Source organism: Mustela erminea, chromosome 17, assembly GCF_009829155.1.
Source record: "Mustela erminea isolate mMusErm1 chromosome 17, mMusErm1.Pri, whole genome shotgun sequence".
Lineage (NCBI taxonomy): Eukaryota > Metazoa > Chordata > Mammalia > Carnivora > Mustelidae > Mustela > Mustela erminea.
Genome location: NC_045630.1, coordinates 30,061,974 through 30,088,449, shown reverse-complemented (window position 1 = coordinate 30,088,449; position 26,476 = coordinate 30,061,974). Strand labels below are relative to the sequence as shown.

The 26,476-nt window shown below is 47.0% G+C and overlaps 1 protein-coding gene across 11 annotated transcripts in view; it reads left to right on the top strand.

Moving 5' to 3' along the window:
• DNAH14 (dynein axonemal heavy chain 14) overlaps window positions 1–26,476 on the top strand; it is a 361,489-nt gene that overhangs the window by 313,983 nt on the left and 21,030 nt on the right. For 9 of the 11 annotated variants that reach the window (XM_032319061.1, XM_032319058.1, XM_032319057.1 and 6 more), the window contains 8 exons: window positions 64–300; window positions 2,456–2,541; window positions 6,548–6,704; window positions 7,585–7,795; window positions 11,055–11,157; window positions 12,939–13,166; window positions 20,328–20,525; window positions 22,575–22,777. In XM_032319061.1, coding sequence (XP_032174952.1) covers window positions 64–300; window positions 2,456–2,541; window positions 6,548–6,704; window positions 7,585–7,795; window positions 11,055–11,157; window positions 12,939–13,166; window positions 20,328–20,525; window positions 22,575–22,777 — 1,423 coding nt within the window. The remainder of the gene's footprint in view (window positions 1–63; window positions 301–2,455; window positions 2,542–6,547; window positions 6,705–7,584; window positions 7,796–11,054; window positions 11,158–12,938; window positions 13,167–20,327; window positions 20,526–22,574; window positions 22,778–26,476) is intronic. The other 2 variants (XM_032319062.1, XM_032319064.1) reach the window with 2 other exon arrangements.

The window sequence follows — 26,476 nt, the reverse complement described above, 5'->3', positions numbered from 1 at the left end:
ACGAGTAACTCAAATGCAAAGGCAATCGTCTCTTTTACCGTGGTCCTCTCCCTTCTCCGGTAGGCATGTATGACGCCTGCAGGGATGGGCACCTGCAGTGGCTCTCGGAATCCCAGTGGAGACAGTGCCAGTACGTCGGCAGTGAGCTGGAGCCCTTCGCTCTCCTGTGCAAGTCCCTTCTGTCCAACGTGCCCCAGTGGGATGCTTTCAGAGCCAGTAAGGCTGTGTACAGCCTGATGACCATCCCTTTCTCTCCAGAAAATGCTTTGGTGGAGGAGAGTGAGAAATCACCGAAGGAAAGTAAGAGAGCATTCATGTCTTCTTCAGCCTACCCGAGTCCTGTACACGTGCACGCGGACGGTCGGCTTGCACGCGGGGCTCAGTGTGTTAGCAGCGCAGCTGTGCTGTGAGCACGGTCCCCCCGGCCTGGCCAGGCGACCACCAGGGACCCTCACTGTGGCTTCATCCCGCACCAGCGTGCAGGCAACCCGCGCAATGGGGGGCTGGGGGGCTCAAAAAATCACCTGGGGACTGAGAGTCACTTCACATGGCTTGCTGTTCTGCCACACTCTTCCTGGATCTTCCCAGTGAGTGCCCTGCCCGCCACCCCCACCCCCGCTGCCTCCTGCTGTCTCCCTCCCCTGTCCTGTCACCCCTGCTGCCATCTCAGAAAGATGGGAAGGATCGAGTTTTGCAGGAACAGCATGTCTCCGGGCTGAGCAGCCAGAAATGTAACCTCTGGGTCAGAAGCTCCCAACGTTCGCATTAACACTTGCTGCCAGCCTGCTCCTCCCGGAAGTGCCGGACAGTTCCCAGTGCCGGGCACAGTACATGACTGCTCCTGGTCCAGCAGGGGCTTGGTGTTCTCTGAACTCTTGCCAACCTGAAAACGCTACTCTTTAGTTTGGACCACTACTCTTTAGTTAGCACCACGTTTTAAGTACATTTTCAGATGTTTGTAGACCATTTGGACTTAATTATTCATGTACTCAGTGCATTTTTCTACTAAATTATTCATTCCTTTTTTTCTTAAAGATTTTATTTATTTATTTGGGAGAAAGAGTGAGAGAGAGCATGAGAGAGGAGAAGGTCAGAGGGAGAAGCAGACTCCCCGTGGAGCCAGGAGCCCGATGCGGGACTTGATCCCCGGGACTCTGGGATCATGACCAGAGCCAAACGTGGTCGCTTAACCAACTGAGCCACCCAGGCGCCCTGAATTATTCATTCTTTTGTGGCCTTCTGTAAGAACCCTATTGGTGTAACAGATAATTAACATTTTGCTTTGTTAAAGATGCCAGTGTGTTCAATCAAGTATTTTTAAAAATCAGCCAGTGCTTTTGGGATTCGTTTATAGTGCTCTTGCCAGGCAATGGGGAAATGTCTGTATGGCCAATTATATCTATTTTCTTTCTTTTATAGCTTACCGATTTCCAGTTCTTTTTTTTTTTTTTTTAAAGGTTTTATTTATTTATTTGACAGAGAGAGAGAGAGACAGAGATCACAAGCAGGCAGAGAGGCAGGCAGAGGCAGAGAGAGAAGCAGGCTCCCCACTGAGCAAGGAGCCTGATGCGGGGCTTGATCCCAGGACCCTGATCATGACCTGAGCTGAAGGCAGCGGCTTAACCCACTGAGCCACCCAGGCGCCCCCCGATTTCCAGTTCTGACTAAGAAGTTCTCCTCTTCCCCTAGAGTTTTCTCTCTAGGTCATTATTTTGTAAAATGAAGATCTTTTTATTTGGGGGGGATAAAAATTTGATTTATCAATTTGGAACTAGATTTTCGTGTATCGTGGACTTTTTTTAAAGATCAACAAACCTATTTTAGTCCTTTTCAAAAAAGCTATTTCTGTAATCCACCTTGTTTAAGGTTAGACATGGGGAAAATACATGGAGATGGTAAGAGGCAGAAACAACAGGTCCGTGAGGAGACTTGGCATTGCACACGTAAGAGGGGCAGTATTGGAAACACAGGTCTGTGTGATGCTCAGTTCTTTGAGAGTCTTGTTGCATTTCCATCTGATTCTCATTTACCATGTTTTTATAGGTAGATTATGACAAGAACTTTCTAACCTCTGGAGTTATTAGCTTATATTCGCTGGGAAGACCTCACATGTGCAGGAGCAGGCTGTCAAGTGTCGGCCTGCCTCTGCTCCTCCTGTCAGCTGAGAGTCCGACTCTTACTTTCGGCTCAGGTCGTGATCTCAGGATCGTGGGGTCAAAGCCCCACTCCGGGAGCTCAGTGGGGAGTCTGCTTGGGATTCCCCCTCTGCCCCCCAACCTGCCTGTGCGTGTACGTTCTCTCTCTCTAAAGTAAATAAATTCTTTTAAAAAGTAAGAAATAAGGTATGTTTTGAAAACAAACTACAGTTTTAAAGGAGAATGTTCATTATGCTGTCTTTCAGTGATTCAAGGCACTTGATTGTTCATCTCCCTTTCTTTCTCTGAACTATATCTAGCTGAACTTCTGGATGAAAATGAAGAAATATGCAGTCCTGTGAATTTCCCCTGGGAGAAACTCACTCCGTTTCAGAGACTTATTTTGGTAAGATGTGCTGTGAGAAAACAGTGATATTCTATATGTTTTGAGACCTTTATCAGTAAGTATCTTAAACTGTTATTAACTTAAACAACAGTTTAAGTTATTAACTTAAGCAGTACTTAAACAATATTATTAATTATAATGTTATTAAATTAAACAGTAACTTAAACAATATTCGTGTTGAAGGGAAGCACTCACACTCCAGTCAGGTGGCACTCCTGGCCCCGCTCTGACCCCGCCCTCTGCCCGCCCCCCCAGAGGAGGAGGACTTGGAAAGTGGGTACCTGTGAGGGATGAAGGAGAATGGTGGCCCAGGGCCTTCGCCTGTCTCTTCAGACAGCCTCCAACCCCCTCTCTGCTCTCCCACTGTCAGCCGTGCGGGCACAGACCCGGCCTACAAGGGCCCCTATCAGGAAGCACATCCATCACCCCCACCGTTAATAAAGGTGACATTTTACCTGACTGTTCCTGCTTCACAATAGCAGGGTTGAGGAGGGGGGCTCCCGGAGAGGTGTTAGGGAGCTGGGGATGCAAACGGGTGTCATTCAGGAGCTCCTTAAAACATCTAAAGCCTAGCTCGTGCTAAGCATTTCACAGACATTGTTTCATGTAATCCCCACAATAATCTTGGGGGAACCTCTGATTATTTTCCCACTTCACAGAATTAGGGGGCCAAGGCTTAGAAATTGCCTGATGGCTCTGATGCCTGGGTGGCTCAGTTGGTTAAGCGTCTCTTTGGCTCAGGTCACGGTCCCAGGGTCCTGGGATCAAGTCCTGCATCCAGCTCCTTGCTTCTCAAGGAGCCTGCTTCTCCCTCGGCTGCTCCCCACCCCCGCTTATGCATGCTCAATCTCTCAAATAAATAAATCAAACTTTAAAAAAAAAAAAAAAAGGAAAGAGAGAGAGAGAAGACTGCTGGCAGAGCCAGGATTGAAGCCAGGAGCGTTTGTAAAGCCAGGAGGTTCCCGGCAGGAACACTACTTCCCTCAGGGAGACCGTCCTGGATTCACCCTCATCACCTGAAAATCTTCTATTTCTGCATCTGCCGTCTGGTTTAGAGAGGGAGAAGCCCCTATCAGCCCTGACTTCACACGAACACCAGCGGGGACAGCCGGCCACCCTTCGATTTCTGCCCTACATATTATTTTTGTAACACTTTAAAATTCACTCCAGAGAAAGACTGCCCTCCGAAATCGCATCTGGCTCACAGACATCTCACTTTGTTTTGTTTTCTGGAATGATTTAAGTGTAATCTATCCGCAGACAAGTGGGCTTGAATCTCTGCAGACCTGTCTTACGAGACTTCAGAGTCTTCGAGTAAAGAGAATGAAGACAGCACACACGATTTAAAACTCTGTGCACACTTCCATCTTAAGTGAGCTGTCTTCTGTTTGTTTTACTGTGGCAAAATAGAAATAATTCCACTTAATCGTAGGAACCTCTGTTAATTCTGAGTGAGAGATGGAGTGGCATGAAGTACATTCCCAGTGTCATGCAACCACCCTCTCTCTTTCCAGAACTTTCTTACCCTCCCAGACAGAAGCTCTGTACCTGCGAACTGGTAACTCCCCACTCCTTCCTCCCGCTAGACGCTGGCAGGTACCGCCCTACTTTCTGGGGCCAGTGGCCGATTCCAGCCCACTGGGAAAAGATCTGGAAGCCAGACCTTTCCGTGTCTGGCTGTGTTCACTCTGCACAGGTGTTCGGATCCCATCCGTGTGGTAGCAGGCGTCAGAGTTTCCTTCCTGTTCAAGGCTGTGGAAGCACCACATCTCCTTTATCCATTGTCTGTCCGTGCACACTGGCCGCTCCTACCTGGGCTGTCATGAATTCTGCCGCTGTGAACATGGGTGTACAAGTTTGGTTTGTGTTGTTTTTTTCCTTTGAGCCAAAATGTGCAAATTGAGAGATTTCACCCCAAAAATCCCTATTTCCAGCTTTTATTGATAAAGTATAAGATGGGGCAATGCTGGGCGGGTCTGTAGGCAATAGCAGCAGTTGGAGCTGACGGTGTCTGCCCTGAGGACCGCTGTGCCCTGGATGTGGGCCACGGTCATACACGACCATCATGCACGACGGTCGTGTACCACAGTCATATGCTATGGTCTTGGGCCATGGTTGTGCTCCATGTTCATGTGCCACGGTTGTCCATCACTGCTGGCACTTCCTCGCAGGGATGGTGACCGTTAGCTGCCAGCAAGCCCCATGGTTCCAGCTCTGTTTTCCTCGTGAGGAGAATTGTTTTCATTCTGTCCAATCTGCTTCTCTAATTCATGTTACCCACCTGGCCATCTAGACAGTCTGCTACCCCCACTCTGCCTGCGGACTATGGACCCCGTCGTGACATGAGCGTATGTTTCAGCTGCATTAGCTGACAAATGCTATACACACCGCAGAGACTGTGCAGCACAACCCCAGCCAAGAAAACAGGAGAGGAGACGGCACGATGCTCCCCAATGTGCGCAAGGTAGTAGTGGCTTTCCAGAAAACCTCGATTTTCCAATCTCTAGCTCTTTGTATTACTTGAATTTTATGGAGCCAGTGTGTATTATGCTGACAGCAAGATTAACTTTTTAAAGTTAATGTGCTACCTTACCTTTCCCCAATAAGCTCCAGATGATTCTAGTCAGAAGACGTCGTCTGATAAAGGGTCAAACACACCTACAAAGAAACTGAGTTAGAATATTTGCAACAGGGTCTGGCCTGTAAGAGTCAGAAATTGAAATTGCCACAGGAGAGATTCAGTTACAGTGTATCAGAAAGAAGGCTCCACCTGGGCCAGGATGATATCACAGAGCTCCATGAGGACAAGGACCAGTCCACGCACTGCTCCCCATCGCGACAGCTCTGCGGGAAAGATGGCAAAGCCTGGGGTAAGGGGAGGGGACATGAGGAAAATTTCCAGAACTATCCGTAACTGCTCAAAAGGAGCCAGCAGAACTGAGTTCAGCACAACGCCATTTCTGCCGGTCTTGCTTGCTCTCCCACTCCGCAGGGCTTCACATCAGAGAAGTAAGGGAGGAGCAGCAGCGTGCTGGTGACGGCCGGGACCACCCCGACCATCCGGCGCCCTCCACTGAGGCTAGCCCTTCCAGTGAGTGGACACGCTGGACGAGCTCTGCTTTCAGACCCCACATGCTTTGTGTGCTGCCATTTTCATCTAAAAATAAAGACCTGCTGCATTTAAGTCGAATAAAATTAAGATTCATTTTTCAAGGAGTAACAGAAAGGAGCAGAATTTGACATAGTGATCATTTATCTTACATTGAACAGTGCAACTGCCAGTGCTTGGCAGTTTACAACTGTAAAAGGGGCCGTTCCCCACGGTTCATCGTCGGGTGTCCGCACAGATCCACACGCCGCGTCAGTCTTGCCCCCGATGATGGCGCCTCTCAGGCTGAGGACAGAATGCACGGTCGTTTCATAAATAGCACGTAAGTCATTTGTATGAAACAGTTTTCAGGGAAAAGGTCTTTCCTGCAAGATTTGCAGTGATTTCTTCCAGGGGACCCTGAACCTCTACTTATCACATGCACACAGTTTGCAGAATCATTCAGCCCTAGGGTTCTTTCGGGATATGCACTCCATCCGCAGCACTCTTTATCTCCGTGTCACTTCTGGAGGAGTGAGTTGCCTTCTGGTTGTGCCGTCCTGATTTCCATTCTGGTCCGGACACGTCCAGCAGAGCAGGAACAAGCCCACGGGAAAGTCTGTCTTTACAGACAGAATCAGGGACCATACCAGGGATATTTACATCCAAGGCAAGAGCTCTGTCAGAGTATGAGAGGGACAGTGGCACGGGGTGGCCCTGGCTCCCAGGAGGGACCAGAAGCCGAGGTGGCGGCTTCGCCGCCACACACTGACACCCTCCATGATGCGTGCCCGACACCAGCAGCATAAAACCCCGACCACGTGGATAATGAACGCTTCTTGCTTTGTTCTGTTTACCACAGGGGCCATTCCTTGCGTGGTTTTGAATTTACCTTCTCTGCCGTGCTTTCTTGTTTAGATAAAAATTCTTCAACCAGAACATTTAAAGAATTCAGTGAAAATGTTTATAACTGAACAAATGGGAAATGAATATGTTCCCAGAACCGGAATTAATTTGAAAGAGTCGTATAAGGAATCCAACGCCAGAACTCCGCTGATCCTTATTCACTCCCATGGTAAGATGCCTGCTCCATGCTCAGCGAAAGGTGTAGACAAAAAGGTTTTGTGTCAGGTATTTTTATGTTTAAAATATTTTCCCATTCTTAGTGAAATATTTTGGGAAAGGCACTGATTAAAACTTCAAATAATATTAAGACTAAACATTTCTGAAAATGTGAAAGAACAAAGAAGAATAACATTTTCCAGATTCATAGCCATGGAAAAACTTATCCATGCTAATTTTCTGTGCAAAAAATATCTCTTAAACATGTATTATTGATCTGAAAATTGGGATGGCCCTTGTATTTATTAACTGTTTTAATCTGTTGGCTCCTGAAAACATATATATATAGCCCACCATCAGAAGGTGGCCCTGCCAGCCCAGGCCTCATGTCCCTCAAAACTCCAAATGCTTTTCCCTTGTCTTTGTCCCACAGACCCTAAGCAAAATATTTTGTTATCTTCTGTTCTTTGTCATGTCTACATCAAATATGTCTTTAGAATTCGCCATATTCAAACTTTGATTCTATTGGGCAATAAAACTTCTGAAAGTGCATCCATGTAAAGGCTTCCTCCTCTGTAACCTTTTATGTAAAGCGGCTTCTCTGGACCTGACACACTCATTGTAGCTGCTGTCCATTTCCTAAAGACATGGCCCAGAATGGCTGCCAGGGCTCCAGCCCTCACTTCCACTCTCTAAACAATACAATGGAAGAAAGGAAGTTTTAAACCAGTTAACAAATCTTGATCTTGATTTCAGCTCAGTTCTTAATACCAGGATTGTGGGTTCAAGACCTGCACTGGGCTCCACACACATTCAATCAATCAATCAGTATGTTTTCAAGAGGGAATAAAATGAGGTTATAATTGTGTATACGTTTCCATGTTGCTGTGCAGGGACTGACCTCACCAACACTGTCCTGAAATTTGCACGAGAGTTAAAAGGAGGAAAAAGTCACATGACCATTATCTCCCTGGGCCGTGGCCAGGCTGCAAAGGCAGAGGAGATCATCATGAAGTCGCTCCCCAGAGCCGCACAGTGGGTCTTCCTGCAGAACTGTCACCTCGCAGCATCGTTTATGCCAAGGCTGTGCACTATCATCGAATCGTAAGAGCTTTACATTATTTGTAAGGGATCCCATTAACGATCAGAATGGTGAGGTGAGTTGGAACGGCCACATTAAGCGAAGGTAAAGTAATGTGCCGGGCCGCTCCGGAAGCTGAGCTTTCTTCTGCAGGTTCTCTTTTCTCCAGGATCTTTAGAACCGCACTAAGAAATACCTCCGTTTTTTTTAGGGGAAACAAAGCGTCTCTGGGTTTCACTTTCCATCGCCTTCTTCACGTCCTTCGTCTCCTCAAACCCTCCCTCTCCACAGATGACGCTGTCGCGGCCACACTTCCGTCCGGACCTGTGGATCGAAACGACAGTTTTAATACTCTCCGTGACTCCAAAGAGCAGAATGTAGTAGCTCACACGCCTCCTCCCAGCGGTCATTTATTTTATGGCCTTCGGTTCATACTCGCTCTGACCTTCTCGAGCTGCCTCTGCCCAAGGCTTGTCCCTCAGGCAGAAACTTTCTGGGGCTCAGCCTTCTTCTTGGCAGTGGGAGAAGTTGCACGTCGATTGTCTCACTTTGAGGGAAGAATTAGCCATGTTTCTTTTTTTTTTTTTTTAAGATTCTATTTACTTATCTGAGAGTGAGCATGCACGAGCCACGGGAGGAGCAGAGAAAGAGGGAGAGGGAGGGGGAAGACTCCCACGCAGGGCTCAACCTCACGACCCCGAGATCGCGACCTGGGCGGAAACCAAGACGCTGATGCTCAACCAACTGAGCCACCCAGGCGCCCCAGCAATGCTGTAAATTAGTAAAGTTGGAACCAGTTGTGTTCTGGAGTTTTCTCTCCAGCTTTGCATTTCTGCTCTTCCTGGTTGTATGGCTTCAATAGTGGTAACTTCGGAAGACGGCACCACTTCTGCCAGGTCCTTCAATCACTGATCATTCACAAACTGTCTCTAGGACACCGGCCTATTTGCCAAGAATCATTCTAGAGTTGAGGGACTGGCTATCGACCGGACACATTGTATCAGTAACAAGAGTGGCCGATAGCGGGGCGCATGGGTGGCTCAGTGGGTTAAGCCTCTGCCTTCGGCTCAGGTCATGGTCCTGGGGTCCTGGGATCAAGCCCCGCATCGGGCTCTCTGCTTGGTGGGGAGCCTGCTATCTCCTCTCTCTCTCTCTGCCTGCTTCTCTGCCTACTTGTGGTCTCTGACTGTCAAATAAATAAATAAAATCTTTAAAAAAAAAAAAGAGAGAGGCAGATAGCGATATAGCTTTCTGAAGAAACTGGAGGAATATCCTTCAGAACAGGACTTCAGAGACTTCGTAAGGGTAATTAACAATGTGTTTTTTTAAAAAGCATTCTTTATAATCAGAGTACAATTAAGAACAATTCATACTTCTTTATCAAATCAAGTCTATAAATGTTTAAGACTATCACCCAACAGCCTACTGTGGGAGAGAGAAATGTGAAGCGAATTTCTTACATTTGAGAGTTAAGGAAATATTAACACAACATATTGCTAAGAGGAAAAACAGCAGGTTACCCACAGCACGTGCAGCATAATATTTTTATTTAAAGAAGAGAGGGAGCTGTTGAGCAGCCAATTAATGATTTCGGTTCAGGCTGTGATCACAGGGTCATGACATCGAGCCCCCTCTCGGACCCGACTTGAGACTCTCCCTCTGCCCCACACCCCTGCTCATTCTCTCTCTCATTCTTTAAAATAAATAAATAAATCTTTGAAGAAAAGAGACGAGAGACAGAAAAGGAAAAAAGTTTACTTGCACCTAGTTACTGAGATTTTAGATTATTTTTGTTTTCCAGTTTAATTCTGCATTTGGGTTTTTTGTTGTACCGGGTTTCTTTGTTTGTTTGCTTTTACTGTTTCAGTTTTGCATGTTTTACAAAAATAATTTCAGACGTGCAGAAAAGTTGCAAGAATAACACAAAGATTGTCCTAAACCCATCACCTCCGCTTCCCCACAGTTAACACTAGCCAGGCCTGCCTTTACTGCTCACTCGTTCATGTGTAACTTTCTCCAGATCACGGACAGTGAATTGCGGAGCTTCTGTCTCCTGACCCTGCAGGCTTGAGCGCGCTTACTGATCAACCCTCAGGACTTAACCTGTCTGGCCTGTTGACCCAAGCATAACTTATACTGCAAAAAAAGAAAAAAGTTCTGGTCCAGGTTCTAATTCAGGATTTCTCATTGAATTCAGTTGTTGGGTCTCTTAAATCCTCTTTATTCTAGAAATGTTCCTCAGTCTTTGTCTTTCATAACTTGGACGTTTTTGCGAAAAGCGCGAGTTGGTTCCTTTGTGAAATGTCATCTGTTTGGGTTTGTCCGCTGTTTCCCCTCGGTTCTGTGATGGCGAGGCCGGTGCGGCAGGAATGCCACCGAAGAGATGTCGTGTCATCCTTGCTACATCCTACTGAGAGGCACACGATGTCCGTCTATCCCACTGCTGGTGATGACTTTGCTCATTTGGCCGAAGTGGCATCAGCCCCTGTAGGGTTTTCAGAGCAGGCAAATGTCTCAAGCTTTCACCCACCAGTCGTAGCAGCCACTGAGAATGTTTGACTGAACTGGGACTCTGTTTTTGCCAAATGGTGCCTTTCCAACTCCACAGTTCTCTCTAAATATATCAAATGATGTCCGGCCCTAAGGAAGGGGCTTCCCTCCCCGTGCTGTCCCCTTCCCCCGCATTTATTCACTGGTCTGTTTGTATCCGTCATGGATTCTTGCTTTATTCAGTGGAATATCCTCTGTTACCACCATCATTTATTTTCAGGTTCAGTTTCAGATTTGACCCATGGAATATTTCATTTTGTTCTTAATTTGTCATTTTTCCAAGGTTTTTTGCAATGAGTGTCTAATATCACTTTTGTGTTTATAAATGGAAAAACCACTTTCCAAAACTGGGAATTACTGGGTCTTGTGGAAATTCCTGTGCAGCAGGAAAGGCCGTTGGTGGACTAATACGGCCTCTACATGGCCATTGCCATGAGCTCTAGGTCACTTCAGACACAGATTCTGGGATTCCTAAAACACGTTTGTTTGGCTTAAATTTTTTTACACTGGGGCACCTGGGTGTCTCAGTCAGTTAAGCCTCTGCCTTCAGCTCAGGTCATGATCTCAGGGTCCTGGGTAAGAGCCCCGAATCTGGCTTCCTGCTCAGCAGGGGTCTGCTTCTCCCTCTCCCTCTGCCCCTCCCCCTGCTCAGATTCTCTCTCTTTCTCTCATATAAAATCTTTTTTTTTTTAATTCTTACACTAAAATATTTATAAATTCTGTATTTTGCAGATTTAATAGCCCAGATGTGACAATAGACCCTGAGTTCAGGCTATGGTTAAGCTCAAAATTGGACAGTTCTTTCCCAGTTCCAATTCTTCAGAAGAGTTTGAAGGTAAGGACTGAGTAGAATAGAATTTGACGTTGACTGAGGAGCACTGTTAGAGTGTAAATTATCTTACATTCATAAATCCAAATTACGAAGGGAGTGCGGACTCAAGCATGCTGACCTACTCCGTGCTCGCCCTGCACAGCGGGCCAGGAAGGACACTAAGACAGTAGACGAGATCCCTGCTTTCAAGTGATTCACAATTTGACGGACGTTCTCTCGAACCAGGGTGCTTCCTGGTCCCAAAAGTTATAAACCAGACGTATGATCTGTGTCCTTTTCTCACCCTTCTTTCAAGATTTTTTCTGTCTCTGCTCCCTCAACCATCCCACAGCGTAATTTCTGGAAAGGCTCTGACAGGAAGCAGGTTGAAAGCAGGTGTTGGGGACAAAGGACTGAAGAGTGACAGGGAGGGCCAGAGCTAGAGCTCCCAGGAAGGAACATTTCACCTCAAGCAGATCCACTGCTCAAATGAGCAAAACACAGCTTCACTTTGGATAGTAGCAACTTTCTTCCCCAAGATAACATTTTCTCTGTCTCTCTCCCCTCTTCTCATGGCCCCGGGCCCTCTCCTATGCCCCCCTTCATCTGTTGTCCCTCATGGGGCTGCACAGATTTTAACTTTGGGAGACACAAGCAGGAGTCTCCAAAGAATCAGCCGTGACCTCAGGGAAGGAGACTCAGTGACCATGTTTTCGTGTCCGCAGTCAGGACTTCTGCGGAAAGCATGGCAGACAGTCGGCATTGCCGGAGCTGGAGAGGCAGACATGCCTGGGAAAGGAGAGAGCATCTGCTCTACCGGGCGCTTGGCATAGCCACATGTCTGCATCCTCAGAGCCTTTTTCTTGACCCGGCAGGCACTGTGGAAGCCCAGGAACATCCTCCTCTCTCCCCAGAGAGCATCTGTTGGCATTCCAGAGCAAACATCTCTCCGTCTCTGGGAGGAGGGGCTGCTCTGTAAGCCATTCTCTAGAAGCACCAAGTTTCAGCCCCGCTGTACACACACCCGGGGTGCGTGTGGCTCCCCCGCCGCCCCGTGAGGATCAGAGCAGGGGGGCACCATGAGCTCCAGTCCTTGATCCAGAAACGTCCCGTTCGTGGACACGCACACCCATGTGTCCTATATACACACCCACACGGTTATTATGTATGGATATGTGGGTGTGTGTGTGTGTGTGTGTGTGCATATGTGTAAAATGTGCAAGGAAGGGAACATTTCAAACCTTTTTACAGTTTCAGAGTTAGCAAGTCTCCTGGTTAGCAAGTCAAGCAAAGGGCGTGTTAACGCAAGTAGAATAATTGGGTAGGACCCCAAGTTCATCGTTTTCCTTGTCAATATCAGTGCTGAGGAGCTTGTTTTGCCGGCTCCATGGGTTCCTGGTCTCCTGTGCCTGGGCACCAGTCCCTGCCAACCCCCTGCAACTCCCCACCCCCACCTTCCCATCTGCTGCCCCATGGAGGCTGCACAGTCCTGGGGCCACAGGGCCCCACCAAGAGTTTTGACGACAATAGCTCTTCACTGTCAAACTCTCCAGAAGGCTAGACTTAGAGCAAACAGGAGTGTTTTTAATGACAGTGTTAAAAGTTTCATTTTAAGATCTGAGTTGGAACAATAGGAAATCTGGTATAATCCTTTAACAGAAACTTTCAGATGAGAACAGAGTAACACAAGAGTTTTTCCCGGCCCCTGACTCTTGCCAGCAGTTGCACTCTTAGCCCAACCCCTGAGCCATGCCCTCGGTCCATGCCCTGCTCACCTGCTGTCTTTGCTCATCTCTCCTTTAAAGATCGCAGTGGAAAATCCCCAGGGACTGAAAAGTAACTTACTTCAGACCTTTGGATATGGTGGGAATGGAGAGATAACAGAACAGATATTTGAAAAACCTGACTGTGGACCGTCATGGAAAAAACTTCTGTTCAGCTTATGTTTTTTCAATGCTGTGGTCAGTGAAAGAATGAATTACGGAACATTGGGCTGGAATATTGCTTATAAATTTAGTTCTTCGGACTTGCGGGTAAGTATGATACCTTCCAAATAAATGATAATAAATACATCACAATAGGATGCAAACCGCCTGGTGTCTGTCCGCACAGATACTGAGTATTTTCATGGCGCTAAGAAAATGAACTCTGTGACCAGTAACACAGGCTGATGCACACAAGCCTGGACAGGGAAGCCAGCTTTTCTGGAAACAGATCACAGCCCCCCACCCACGGATGTACAAGCATTTAACCTGGTGGGCGAGCTAATGAGCTCTTGGGCTCTCATGAGGCCTCTTTGTTCTCTTGGCCAAAAAAAGAGAAAAAGCAGAATTGGGGAAGGGAGGGCAGCCACTGATGCCTACTTCAAAGGACTTCCCTAAGAGGCAGATTGGCTAGCACAGGCGAGGGTTTCAGGACAATGTCTGACACAGAGAAACCCTGCAAATGTGTCTGCTGTTTCTACCTTAATCATTGAAAGTAGGAGCAGGCACTAACACACTGTGAGGAACACACGTAGCTTACTGTCTTTCTTCACTGTTCTCTATCTAGAACCTTCCATCTTCTTGACATTGCCAGGTGTTTTTTCACAGCCAACGTAAACAGGTGGTGACACCCACCTACATTCTCCCCAGGTTAGAGCAGACACCAGAAAACTTCCTGAGCAAAATCTTGATGCTGCCTGTGGGTGTCTGCCGCCAAGACCCACCCTGGACAGGCACCTTCCCGCCTCTCCTAGGGCCCCTTGAGACGTCACAGCTCTGTGCATGCTCAGCTGCCTCTCAAGGGACGTGTGAGCGCATGCTTGTGCACCCAGCCAGAGCGTGACCTGAAACAGCTGCGCTCGGGGTGTCTGCCAAGGAACAAGAGCCCAAGCACATCTTGTCCAAACCACACTCAGAGCTTAATCAGAAGCTAACAAAATACCTGTAGCACACATTATGCAGTGGCTAATATGCCGATTATATAGGGATCTTTTATAAATTAGTAAGAGAAAGATAAATGCCCAATGGGCAAAGAACATGGTTAGGCAATTTGCAATGTAAATACAAAAAGGCAGTAAGATTATGTAAATTTATTCCATTTCATTAGTAACTGCAATGTTAATTTTATGTGTCCGCTTGACTGGGCCACAGGGTCCCCAGATGTTTGGTCAAGCATTATTTTGAGGATGTCTGTGAGAGTTTTTCTGGATGAGATTCATAAATCAGTAGACTCTGTCTAATGTGGTGGGCCTCATCCAATCAATCCGTGGAAGGACTGACCAGAACTAAAATTCCTGCCTGAATGCTTCGAACGAAACATTGGCTTTTTCCGGCGTTTGGACTTGAACTGAAACATTGGCACTTTCTAGGTCTTGAGCCTGCCAGCCTTCAGGCGGGAAGGACCCCGTGGGCTCTCCTGGGTTTCCTGCTGCCAGACGCAGGTCTTGACATTTGTCAGCCTCTGTAATTACACGAGCCAAGTCTGAAGAGTAAGAAGTCTCTGTGTGTGTATATCATGCTGGTCTCCAGAGAAGCCAGACAAATGTAGTAATCAAGGAAACACTCCTTAAAATCTCATTAAAATGAGATAGCATCTTACCCTATTCCAGTGGCTAAAACAAACCAACAAAAACACAGAGAAGCAGATGCTGTCTTATACTGCTGCTGGAAATTATTACTAACTTTCTGGAAGGCACCTGGGTAACATATGTCAAAACCCTGTAGGAATTCCTATTATCATTGATTTAGAGACAGTCATGTTTATAGGATCAATTAATAAAATTAGTTATAACAAACTGAAAGTATGATTGCATCTCTGTGTATATATATATATATAATTTATTTCCCTTGCAGATGGTTTTTTAAGAAATACATCCTAAACCATCTGTGAGGCGAGTGAATGGTAGGACTGAGATGGCCGGTGTTAGTGGGCACTTTGTCATGCAAAGAGCTTGGGCCAGTACCATTGGCAGCACTTGGTGTGGACTGGAATTCTCGGGATACTGCCTTCCCCTGGCATCATGCAGAGGGGCACGGATACTGCCTTCCCCTGGCATTGTGCAAAGGGGAACGGATGGTGCCCGTCCCCTGCCATTGTGCAGAGGGGCACGGATGGTGCCTGTCTCCTGGCATTGTGCAGAGGGGCACAGATGCTCCCTTTCTCTGGCATCATGCAGAGGGACACGGATGGTGCCCTTCCCCTGGCATCATGCAGAGGGGCTTGACCAGAAGCAGCTGGTGACATCATGGCGTTGTTGTCCAGAGAGGCACCCTTCCCTTCCTGCCTTCCCCATCTTTGTGTGGCAGATGTGAGAGCAGCCTTGCCAGTGGGAGAGTTTGGGTGGATGCCAAGATGTCTGACCGTCTAGAGGTCCCAGTTCGGAACTTTGTGGGGAGCGAGATCTATGCACAACCCCGCTCAGGAAGGAAGTGGGGACTTCTGGTTCCCTGGGAAGTTGAGTTCGGACATGGCTCCTCCCACTCAGGGGAGTCCCCTCTGGCCAGCTGGTGGTCAGGCAACTTGGGGTTTGCTCGGGGGGCTGGTGGTCTGACCTGTGCTGTGCCAGCACCCAGGGCTTGCTTAGCATCAGCAGACCCTCCACCGCACTCAGGGCTCCAGCCACTGGAAGCACCCCCAAACTGGGACCTGAGACAAAACCAAGGAAAACAACCTCTCTACTAAGATTCAGGGGCCAGAGAGAGAAAGAACATAAGCAGAGGAACAGAAAACAGTCAGAGCCATAAGGACATAGACATTTCACACGCCCACACACACATAACGTATTTCACGCACGTGATTCTTTTAAGTGAACACATATCACAAGTTGGTTTATTTTTTTTGACTTATTGACACAAGGACCAGCAGGATGGTAAAACCAAGTTTTAAAAAATATAGGCAAGCAGAAATATTTGTAAATACTGAGAGAAGTTGTAACGAAATACGATTGCTGACTTAAATTGCAAACTCGTAAGTGCGCTGCAAGCAATAAAAATGTGCCTTTGGTTTGTAAGTTGCTTCGTGAGTCAGACAGCATCTGTGTTTCTCTGGAACAAAATTCATCTTCATTTCAGAAAGAATCACATGCAGGGCTCTCAGTCTGCTGTAAGTGAGCAGCTACTCTGACCGAACTTTACGGGCTCTGATCAAAACGAAAGCAGGTGCTCCTGGAAAATTCCATAATCCTTGGAAGAGTGTGTCAGACACTGCTCCAGAGGGACACGGAAAAAATATATGCTCACGCTTTTTCCAGATTTTGCCCTTTTTATTATTTTAAAAAATATTTTATTCATTTGTTTGAGAGAGAGCAAGCAAGAGAGAGAAAAGAGAAGAGGCAATGGGAGAGGAAGAAGCAGGCTCCCCACTGAGCAAGGAGCCCAAAGCGGGGCTCAATCCTGGGACTCTGGGATCATGACCTGAGCGAAGGCAGACACTTAATTGACTGAGCCACCCAGGTGCCCCTAAACACAGATTATTTAAAAGGAGTACTTGGGCACCTGGGTGGCTCAGTGGGTTAAGCCGCTGCCTTCGGCTCAGGTCATGATCTCGAGGTCCTGGGATCAAGTCCCGCATCGAGCTCTCTGCTTGGCAAGGAGCCTGCTTTCTCCTCTCTCTCTCTCTCTGCCTGCCTCTCTACCTACTTGTGATCTCTCTCTGTTAAATAAATAAATAAAATCTTTAAAATAAAATAAAAGGAGTACTCTACTATAAGAAAAATTCCTCTAATCGTCTTAAGCTAAAAATACTAACCTGTCTCAGCAGAACCTAGAGGTGGGGGAGGAGGGGCTAGTGGTGCAGGGAGGAGTCCCTGTGAGGACAGGAAGGAGCACGGGGCAGTGGCTGGGAGGGCAGATGAAGAAATGGGAACACAGATGCTTGGGGTGGGGGGGATCATTGATGTCTTCTTTACATTTGAAAAAAAGAAATGTTATTTTAATAGGGATTCAAGGAAAGGAAATGTTGCTTGTAATGCAAACACTCTGACGTCTAAATTAGCAAAGCAGAAAAAGGGAAATAGCAGTCTGGTCAAACTACCAAAAATAAGGAGGGAGAGAAACAACCAAGTACAGTGAACAGTAGCACAGTCCTACGGAAGGAACGTGATGAGGCGTTAGTCAGAACGGGAGCGGACTACACTCCCTCATTAAGAGACACGTGCAGCTTGTATGAAAAACATTTAAATTGATGAAGACAGCCTAAAACAACCAAGAAACTAAAAACAGCAGCAACAAAGCAAGAATGACAATGCTCCTATCAGACAAGTTGGAATTTAATCTGAAAAAGCACCAAACAGAAAGAGAGACAATTTGTGAAGATACAACAGTCATGAAAAGAGTTAACTTCTAGAGCCAGTGTCCTCGGGCAGGGTTTTAAGTGGTTTAGGGACTGATTAACCTAAGCCTCACAGCAACCCTACAAAGCGGGGGACAGTATTATCCGCATCGGTATTATCCGCATTTTACCGTTGAGGTACAGAGAGGCTAAGGAAGTTGCTGGAACGGGTCAGATTCGAACTCTGGTTGTCTCACGTATATACTTAACACTGGGTGGTCTCGATATTTGTCAGACAGTAGCCTGTGGTAGCGTGAGTACTCCCACGCGTGTGTGTAAAGACACACACATACACACACGTACATTACATATGTATGTATTTCAATGTATTTGTTGTTGGAGTTTCAAAAACCTCTTTCAGAATTCACTCTAGGGCGCCTGGGTGGCTCGGTAGGTTAAGCCGCTGCCTTTGGCTCAGGTGATGATCTCAGGGTCCTGGGATCAAGCCCCGCATCAGGCTCTCTGCTCAGCAGCGGGCCTGCTTCCCTTTCTCTCTCTCTGCCTGCCTCTCTGCCTACTTGTGATCTGTCTGTCAAATAAATAAATAAAATATTAAAAAAAAAAAAAAAAGAATTCGCTCTAAAAAGCAAAAGGGAGACCAGTGAGAGAATCATATCAACACACTTGACTAACAGGGATGGAAAACCTAACAACCCTCTAGCAGACAGTATGTGTTTCTTTCATACATCTAAGGAACTCTTGGAAAACTCAACCAGGAACGTGGCCACAAAGAAAAATCTATAATTATGGGACATTGGACTCTGATGACAGTCTAATAAATAGTAAAACTTGGCCCCAAAAAGCTAAAGTTGGAAGTTAAGAAACGTGCCTCTAGATAATTCTTTTCTCAAAGAGGATATTAAAAGGAAAATCACAAAATATCTCAAACACAAAGGAAATGGGATTCCTTCATACCAAAAAGATACAACAGTACAAAAAATATGCTCAGAAAAAAATAAACTATGGTCTTAAATATCTTCATTATTAAGAAAGGCAGGAAATTAATATTCATCTTAAGAAATTAGAAAAAATAATAAAAGTAACTAAAATAAAGAAAATAATGTTTAATTGTAATTAATATATAAAAACAATAGAAGTTAGAAATAAATCCAGAAATTGGTTTTCGATAAAACAGATTTATTTAAGTCTGAAAAGCTATATGAACCCAGTGATTTCTGGGAAAACATGAATTATCAAACATTGCAAATAACACCAGAATGAAATGGTTTCATGGCTTAGTTTCCTCTGGACTTTAAGAAACCGAGATATTGGGGCGCCTGGGTTGCTCAGTGGGTTAAATCCTCTGCCTTCGGCTCAGGTCATGGTCCCAGGGTCCTGGGATCGAGCTCCGCATTGGGCTCTCTGCTCAGCAGGGAGCCTGCTTCCTCCTCTCTCTCTGCCTGCCTCTCTGCCTACTTCTGATCTCTGTCTGTCAAATAAAAAAAAAAAAAAAAGAAAAAGAAACCGAGATATTAATATTATTTAAGCTATTCCAAATCTTAGAAAAAGATGGCAATCTCCCTAATTCATTTTATGAAACCATAAATGTAATACTTGATAAAAATAATATGCATAAGAAAATAGGCCAATTTTACTTAGACTCTATGTAAAAATCTATATAAATTATTAATAGGATTTAGCAATGAATCAAAAGATTAATACTCTATGACCAAAGTAGGGTTTATTCCAACAGTGGCTCAAGATCTGGAAATACGTAACTCACTTTACATGATCACATCAGTAGATGCAGAAAAGGCCTTTATTCCAAAATACAGGATTAAAAGGGACCACTTAAATATGGAAAAGACCACCAAAGAACTGCAGCAAATATCATTTTAAATAGCCAAGACTGAACTTATTTTTATTAAAATCCAGAATTAAAAAAAAAAACAGACAGGGATGCCCATTCTTACCATTGACCTTCAGCATTGCCTTAAAAGCTCTAGTCAATGCAGGACAAAGAGGACGTAATTCATACCAATGATGTACAATCGTGCTCATTCAGAAGAAAACTGTATAACAGAGACCCACAGTCCAGGTGCATGGCGGGTGTATGCTAACCTCGAATTTTTGGAAGAAAGGAAAACAAATGAGAGGGCGGGGAGAGAGCGCTGGTAGCAGAGGCAGAGAGAGGGCAGAGGGGAGGGAAGGAGAGGGGAGGAGGAATGTGGTCCCTGATGCCACATGAAGTCTGTGCACAGGGGACCCAAGAAACGGGGCACGGCAGGGGCCACGGCGGGGTTGAGGGGCTCTGATAGCAACAGCAGGGGTAGGAGGACACTCACGTTCCCTTGTTTACCCTGATGTGCCTCTGATTAAGCACCACCAGCTGGTCTTTTCTATTCAAAATAATTTTAATTCAAGAATTCACTGTTTGTCCAACAACAAAAAGGAATTAATGGATGAAAATGTATATCCTAGTATTTTTATTCCTCTTGCTATTTCCATATACAATTCACCCTTGAAATGCGGGGATCAGGGACACGCCCCCCTGTGTGGTTAAAAACCCATGTGTAACTTTCGACTCCCCCCAAACGTAACCAATACCCGACTGTCGACCGGAAGTCTTCACCGGTAACATTGACAATAGCCGATTAACACGTATTTTCTGTGTTGTACGTATAACATGCTGTGTTCTTATAATAAAATCAGCCTGAGAAGAGAAAATGTTACTGAGAAAATCATAGGAACAGAAAATACACTCACGGGACTGAAGACACCCACCTATGGGGGGACCCACAATTCAAGCACATTGCTGTTCACGGGTCAGCTGTGTTTTCAAAGAGCAAACATGTGGCTGAGAATTGATGATTTTGTGTTAAAACACCCCAGTGAGCTGCAAACGCGATCTGAAATAATAAAAACTGGCGGATTTTCTGAAGGTCTCCATCAATATTTTGGAAAACACCCTGAGGACACGGTCCAGTATCTCGTGGCCGATGCTGCGGTACCTGATTGGGGAAGTGGTTTACGGCGGCCAGGTGACCGACACGTGGGACAGGCGATGTCTGAACACGCTTCTCTACAGATTCTGTAATCCGAACGTGCTGAGAGCCGACTTCAGCTTCTCCAGCGATGAGGTGAGAAAATGTATTTATTCCCTTACCGTGCTCGCTCACCGAAGTTGCATTCTTTAAAATCTGCCTCTGAAGAAATTTTCGTGTTCACTTTCAGTACCTTTTATTAACATCCAGTATTTTTTTTAAAGATTTTATTTATTCATTTGAGAGAGAGAGATCACAAGCAGGGGGAGCAGCACACAGAGGGAGAGGGAGAGGCAGGCTCCCCACTAAGCAGGGAGCCCGATGTAGGACTCGATCCCAAGACCCTGGGATCATGACCTGAGCCAAAGGCAGCCACTTAACCCACTGAGCCACCCAGGCGCCCCTGTTAACATCCAGTCTCAGAGAAATAATTCAGCATTCCTCTAGCAGTTAACATTTCATCTAGCCATCTGTACTCTCGAGGCCAGAGAAGACCTGGACATGTCCTCTGTTCCCTCAATTATCCTGATTTATACCGATTGTCCCTCTTCCCGTCTTCCATCACATCCCCTGTGCAAACCCCTGTGCCTCTGTAGACATGTCCCTTTGGAGAAACTCAGACGGAAGGCACACGGTGGCCTCCAGTCCCCAGACATTCTGCAGTCCTCTTGGGTGCAGGCCACCAGCTCTGGGCCTGGGAAACAGTGTCCCTTTCCCTGTCCCCAAGCCCCAGGCTCTTGGCTCTGCCCCTGGTGCCATCCCTCCACTTCCACAGAAAGGGATCCATTTTTTTAGTTGACCGGGTTCTTTGGCAGCTTCCTTTCTACAACTGAACTGCGGTCTGACGTCCTCTGCTGCCTTTCAGACCGTGCTGACACAGTTCATTTTTGAACTGCATGAGTTTCTTCTCCAGGAAAGGTGCACCAGCCTGTGTCCCAGGCAGCTCAGCTGTGTCTTGGTGGCACAGGGTCCCCGGGGAGTTACGCCCAAGACATCAGCTGGGGTTGTGCTCGTAAGGGCTTCACTGGGGCAGGGGGTGGGGGGGAAGGCCCTTCCAAGCCACTCGCGGGACTGATGGCCAGTGGCCTCAGTGCCTCCACATTCAGGCCCCCCAGGGGGAGCGGGGCGGGGGAGGGTGGCTCCTGAACCACCATCGATGGGGGTGTCAGGATCAAGGTAGCTCCGCTGGCCTCACCCAGAAACCGAGCCACCCGAGAAAAACAAGGCTGCAGCACCGTGTACGAGCAGGTCCTCGGTCACTAGCCGTCCCCTCCGCTCCGCGTTCTGTTGCATAGAAGCCGGCTGCGTGGCCCAGAGAGGAGAAGGCGGCTCATGTTTCCAAGGGATAGAGTCGAAGCAGCCCGAGAGAGTCACGTTCATCCTCATCACTAAATGGGCGCATGTCCTCCCAGCTAGCCTGACTCTGAGAGCAGCACCATCACAGCAGATCTCGGGGAGACGCCACCAAGGAGGGAAGGACGAGCTCTCCTGCACCCATTAAGGAGCTTGTCATTTTTAAACATTGTATTATTTATTTTATAACTGGAATGTTGCCCTTTCTGGCCATCTGCCCATTTTGTCCATACCCCGCCTCCCAAGTGGTCAGAATAATGCTTCAGCCGGGTGTCGCGTTCCTTCTACAGGTCTTGGCACAGTCAAATGGTGTGTGGAGGTGTGATGGCATCTGCTGCCCACGGAGGCAGCGGGCAGAGAGAGGCAGCCTTGCCTTTAAAGTTTCTTTTCCCGACAAGAAAGTTACTAAGCAGATCAACACAACTATACTCTACAAATATAGTCGTCCCCGACTTCACTTTTTTTTTTTTTTTTTTTTTTGACAGACAGAGATCACAAGTAGGCAGAGAGACAGAGAGAGAGGAGGAAGCAGGCTCCCCGCCGAACAGAGAGCCTGATGCAAGGCTCGATCCCAGAACCCTGGGACCATGACCTGAGCCAAAGGCAGAGGCTTTAACCCACCGAGACACCCAGGCGCCCCCCCAACTTCACTTTTGACAGAAGTGTCTAGAGTATGCCACCTAGAACTAACAAGAGCCTTCTGTATACAGTGTATGGGAAATAGTGTCTTCACGCATTATGGAGAATAGGTATCGCTCTGGGCACAAACTAATAAAGGACTTAAATTTCCAGGTGCATCAGCCAATGCCCGGATCTGCGGGCATCGGGGACTGCATAGACATCATCCAGTCCTTACCCGACGATGACCCTCCGGAGCTCTTAGGGCTGCACCCTGAGGCCAGCCGAGGCTGCAGGGAGATCCAGGGCCAGACGTTCATCGACAATCTCATCGCCATGGAACCAAGAGCTACAGCCATTGCCAGCCTCATGATCAGGTAAGCACTCACAGGGAGAAGTGTGTGGTTGGAAATCATTAAATAGTCACAGGGAAGAATTAAATATTCAGTGAATATTTTATAACTTGAAGAGCTACAATGCCACACTTACAGTTAAGTCTAAAATACAGCGTAGGGGAGCCTGGGTGGCTCAGTGGGTTAAAGCCTCTGCTTTCGGCTCAGGTCATGATCTCAGGGTCCTGGGATCTGCCCCACATCAGGCTCTCTGCTCAGTGCAGAGCCTGCTTCTCTCTCTCTCTCTGCCTGCCTCTCTGCCTCCTTGTGATCTCTGTCTGTCAAATAAATAAAATCTTAAAATAAAATAAAGCATAAAACGTAAAATACAGTCTAAAAATATAGAGATGCAATTCCCCAAATGACACAGAGGCACAGAGACACACGGGAGCATACACGCATGCGTGTACACACACACACACACACACAAATACAATTACCAAGCATGGAGGGTGTCCTCAGTAAACCTTTGTAGAATGAGTGGTCATACTCTACCTAGTGAGTGGCATTTTTAAACTGAATTTGTTTTGACGTGAAATGCCACATTTACTTTTCTAGGATGGAAAAAGATACCTGTCATAATAAGTAAGAGGACAGCAGGGTCAAGAGGGGTTGGCTGTGCCCTTAGAGGTCTGTGGGGCTGATCCCTCTCCTAGCCACCCTACCTCGGTACCCTTCCTCTGCTTATCCGTACATAGAGACAACACCTGTCTACCCATCCAGGCCATCGTGAGGCTCACGTGGTCTCACAGAGTCACCCAGACTCTCCAGGCTCATCAGCCTGTAACTAAGATAAGGTCGTATGTGTCAAGGTCACGACTGCCTGGGGTGAGCTCCCCAGCCAAGAGTGTTCCCGCTCTGCTCCCTCAGACCTGCTCAGAACACAGTGGCACATGCAGGCTCTGCCTCTCTTCCTTCTTCTCTGGCTCCGGGTTCAAATCCCAGTTCCGCCACTTGGGGAAGTCAATTCAGTCTTTTGTCTCGGATTCTTCAAGTTTAAATTAGAAATCTCAATAGTACCTGGCAGGGCTATGTTCAGAATACGGGTTCCTTAAGTAAGGTCAGCTTAAAGATCTCGTTTTCCAATTTTCAAGTCTAACAGATTTTAACAAACATTTTTTTTTAACATCTTAATTTTATTTTTTTTCAGTGTCCCAAGATTCATTGTTTATGCACCACACCCAGGCCTTCATGCAATATGTGCCCTCCTTGTGAGCCTGGTGGTGGGTATTAACAAGCATTTTTAAGAGGTCTTTGAATACTGTTTGGTTCCATCTACAAACTTAAATACTTTCAAATATACTAACATTCGTTATAAAGTTAGTACACTTCAGCCAGCTGACTGCCAAATCTTCTCGAGTCTTTTAAACAGTTGTTGGGTTTTTTTTTTTAAGATTTTATTTATTTATTTGACAGGCAGAGATCACAAGTAGGCAGAGAGGCAGGCAGGGAATGAGATGGGGAAGCAGGCTCCCTGCTGAGCAGAGAGCCCCATGTGGGGCTCAATCCCAGAACCCCAGGATCATGACCTGAGCCTAAGGCAGAGGCTTTAACCCACTTGAGCCACCCAGGCGCCCCTCGAGTCTTTTAATAAGTCTTATAAATCTAATAATTAAATATGCTGGATCTTAAACTCGCTCATGTTTTTATTTATTTATTTATTTGAGAGACAGAGAGAGAGATAGAGATAGCAAGAGAGACCATGATCGGGGAGCAGAGGGAGAAGCAGGCTCCCACTGAGCAGGGAGCCTGATGTGGGACTCGATCCCAGGACCCTGAGATCATGACCTGAGCCAAATGCAAATGCTTATCCAACTGAGCCAGCCAGGCACCCCCAAAATCATAAATTCAAATGAATTTCTCAATTATCTATTTTAAGTTGGAGTCCCAAAGCTGACCTTTTGGGGTTTTAAGAGCCCCAAATCTCTTAAATATCACAAATATTGAAAACACCAACACGTACAGATTCCTCAACACAAAACTATCGTTACTGTGATTTTGATTCCGTTAGTCTTGTCTACACCAGCTTCTAAGTCTTCCCCACGTTGAGAGATGCCAAGCAGGGACCAGGGACATCCCTGTGCAGGATGCATGCGTCGTCCTTCTCAGGGTGCTTAAGGTTGGGAAAAACCCAAGCAAATAAACCAAAACAAATGGAAACCACAACATGAATTGATTCTTGTTGGCAACAGTCATGGGATGCCTTGAACCCTGATTAGAGTCACCAAGACAGCAACATCTCCAAAGGCCTGTGAGGTGACAGCCCCATTGCCCACATCCTTGGGTTCCAACAATGTGTGCCCTCATGGACTCACGGACTCACAGACTCATAGACTGGGTGTCATGCTTCATCTGCTCTGCAGGATTCCTGGGAACACTGGCTCCACCTGGAGCTGCCATGGTCTCCCCTCGGTGCACAGGTGGCCTCATTCTAGATAACTAGTAGGCATGACCCATGCACAGGGGGCCCCAATCTAGATAACTACCCTGTGACCTCACCGCAGGCCCCTCCTTCTATAAAAGCTGAGGCTTGAGGCCTGGGTTTTGTGGAGAACAGCTGACTACGGTCAGGATCGTCCCTCCATGGGTTCCCCCCAACAGTAAGTCACCCTGAATAAAAGTCTTCCTAGTCTGGAAGGTACTTGACTGACCCTCCCCCACCTTCTAAAACTCTCTTAGTTTACACTTGTAATTTTTTCCACGGGAAATGCTGTACTGTTAATGTCCTCCTGTCTGTGGGCCACAAACTCCTATTAAAAAGCTATCTGAGGACGCCTGGGTGGCTCAGTGGGTTAAAGCCTCTGCCTTCTGCTCAGGTCATGATCCCAGGGTCCTGGGATCGAGCCCCGCATTGGGCTCTCTGCTCAGCAGGGAGCCTGCTTCCCTTCCTCGCCCCCCCCCCCACCTGCCTTTCTGCCTACTTGTGATCTCTGTCTGTCAAATAAATAAATAAAATATGTTTTTAAAATAATAAAGAAAGAAAGAAAGAAATAGCTATCTGATTGGGTCTCCGCTACAGCTTTGGCTGACTGTTTGGTGATCCCTTCCAAGGTCGTTCCACTGACACAAAATAGACATAGTGGAGCTCTCACTTAGCAATAGAAAATGCCCTATTTACAACAGGGAAGGAGAGCCGCACACAGAGAGGAGGTCGCTGGAAGCCTCCCGGTCTGCCCCCAGAATGTCCGCCTCACCCCCCGCACCTCCTGCACTCCTCCCCGGTTCTCGCGCGCTCTGAGGCCTCAAATCCGCCCGTCAGAGAAGAGACCACCGGAAGGGGCTGCTTCTCGTCCGCACATGCAGTCGGTTTATCCACGTCCCTCTGGTCATTCTGGGAGGCTAATTCGGCTGCCTTTACTCAGAACATACTAGAAACTTCTGTGTGAGCAGGCTTCAAGTTCCCATTCGCTGTAACGAGCTCGATGGGAGCAAACACTTGCCCTCCGGTGACGTCTGCTCATTGACCTCTTCTGATGCACCCCGCATGCATCCCATCGAGGCACCCTACTTGCAAGTCAGAAATGAAGGTTTTCCTACAGTTTCGTCCTGCGCTGCACGTGGCTGTGGCTCCCAGACTATCGCTTAAACCGCGGGGGTGGCGGGAGGTCTCCTGTCACGCTAACACGTGTGCCTGCTTGTCTTCCTTCTGCAGGTGGCCCTTGACGCATGCGCGGTCGGGGAGGC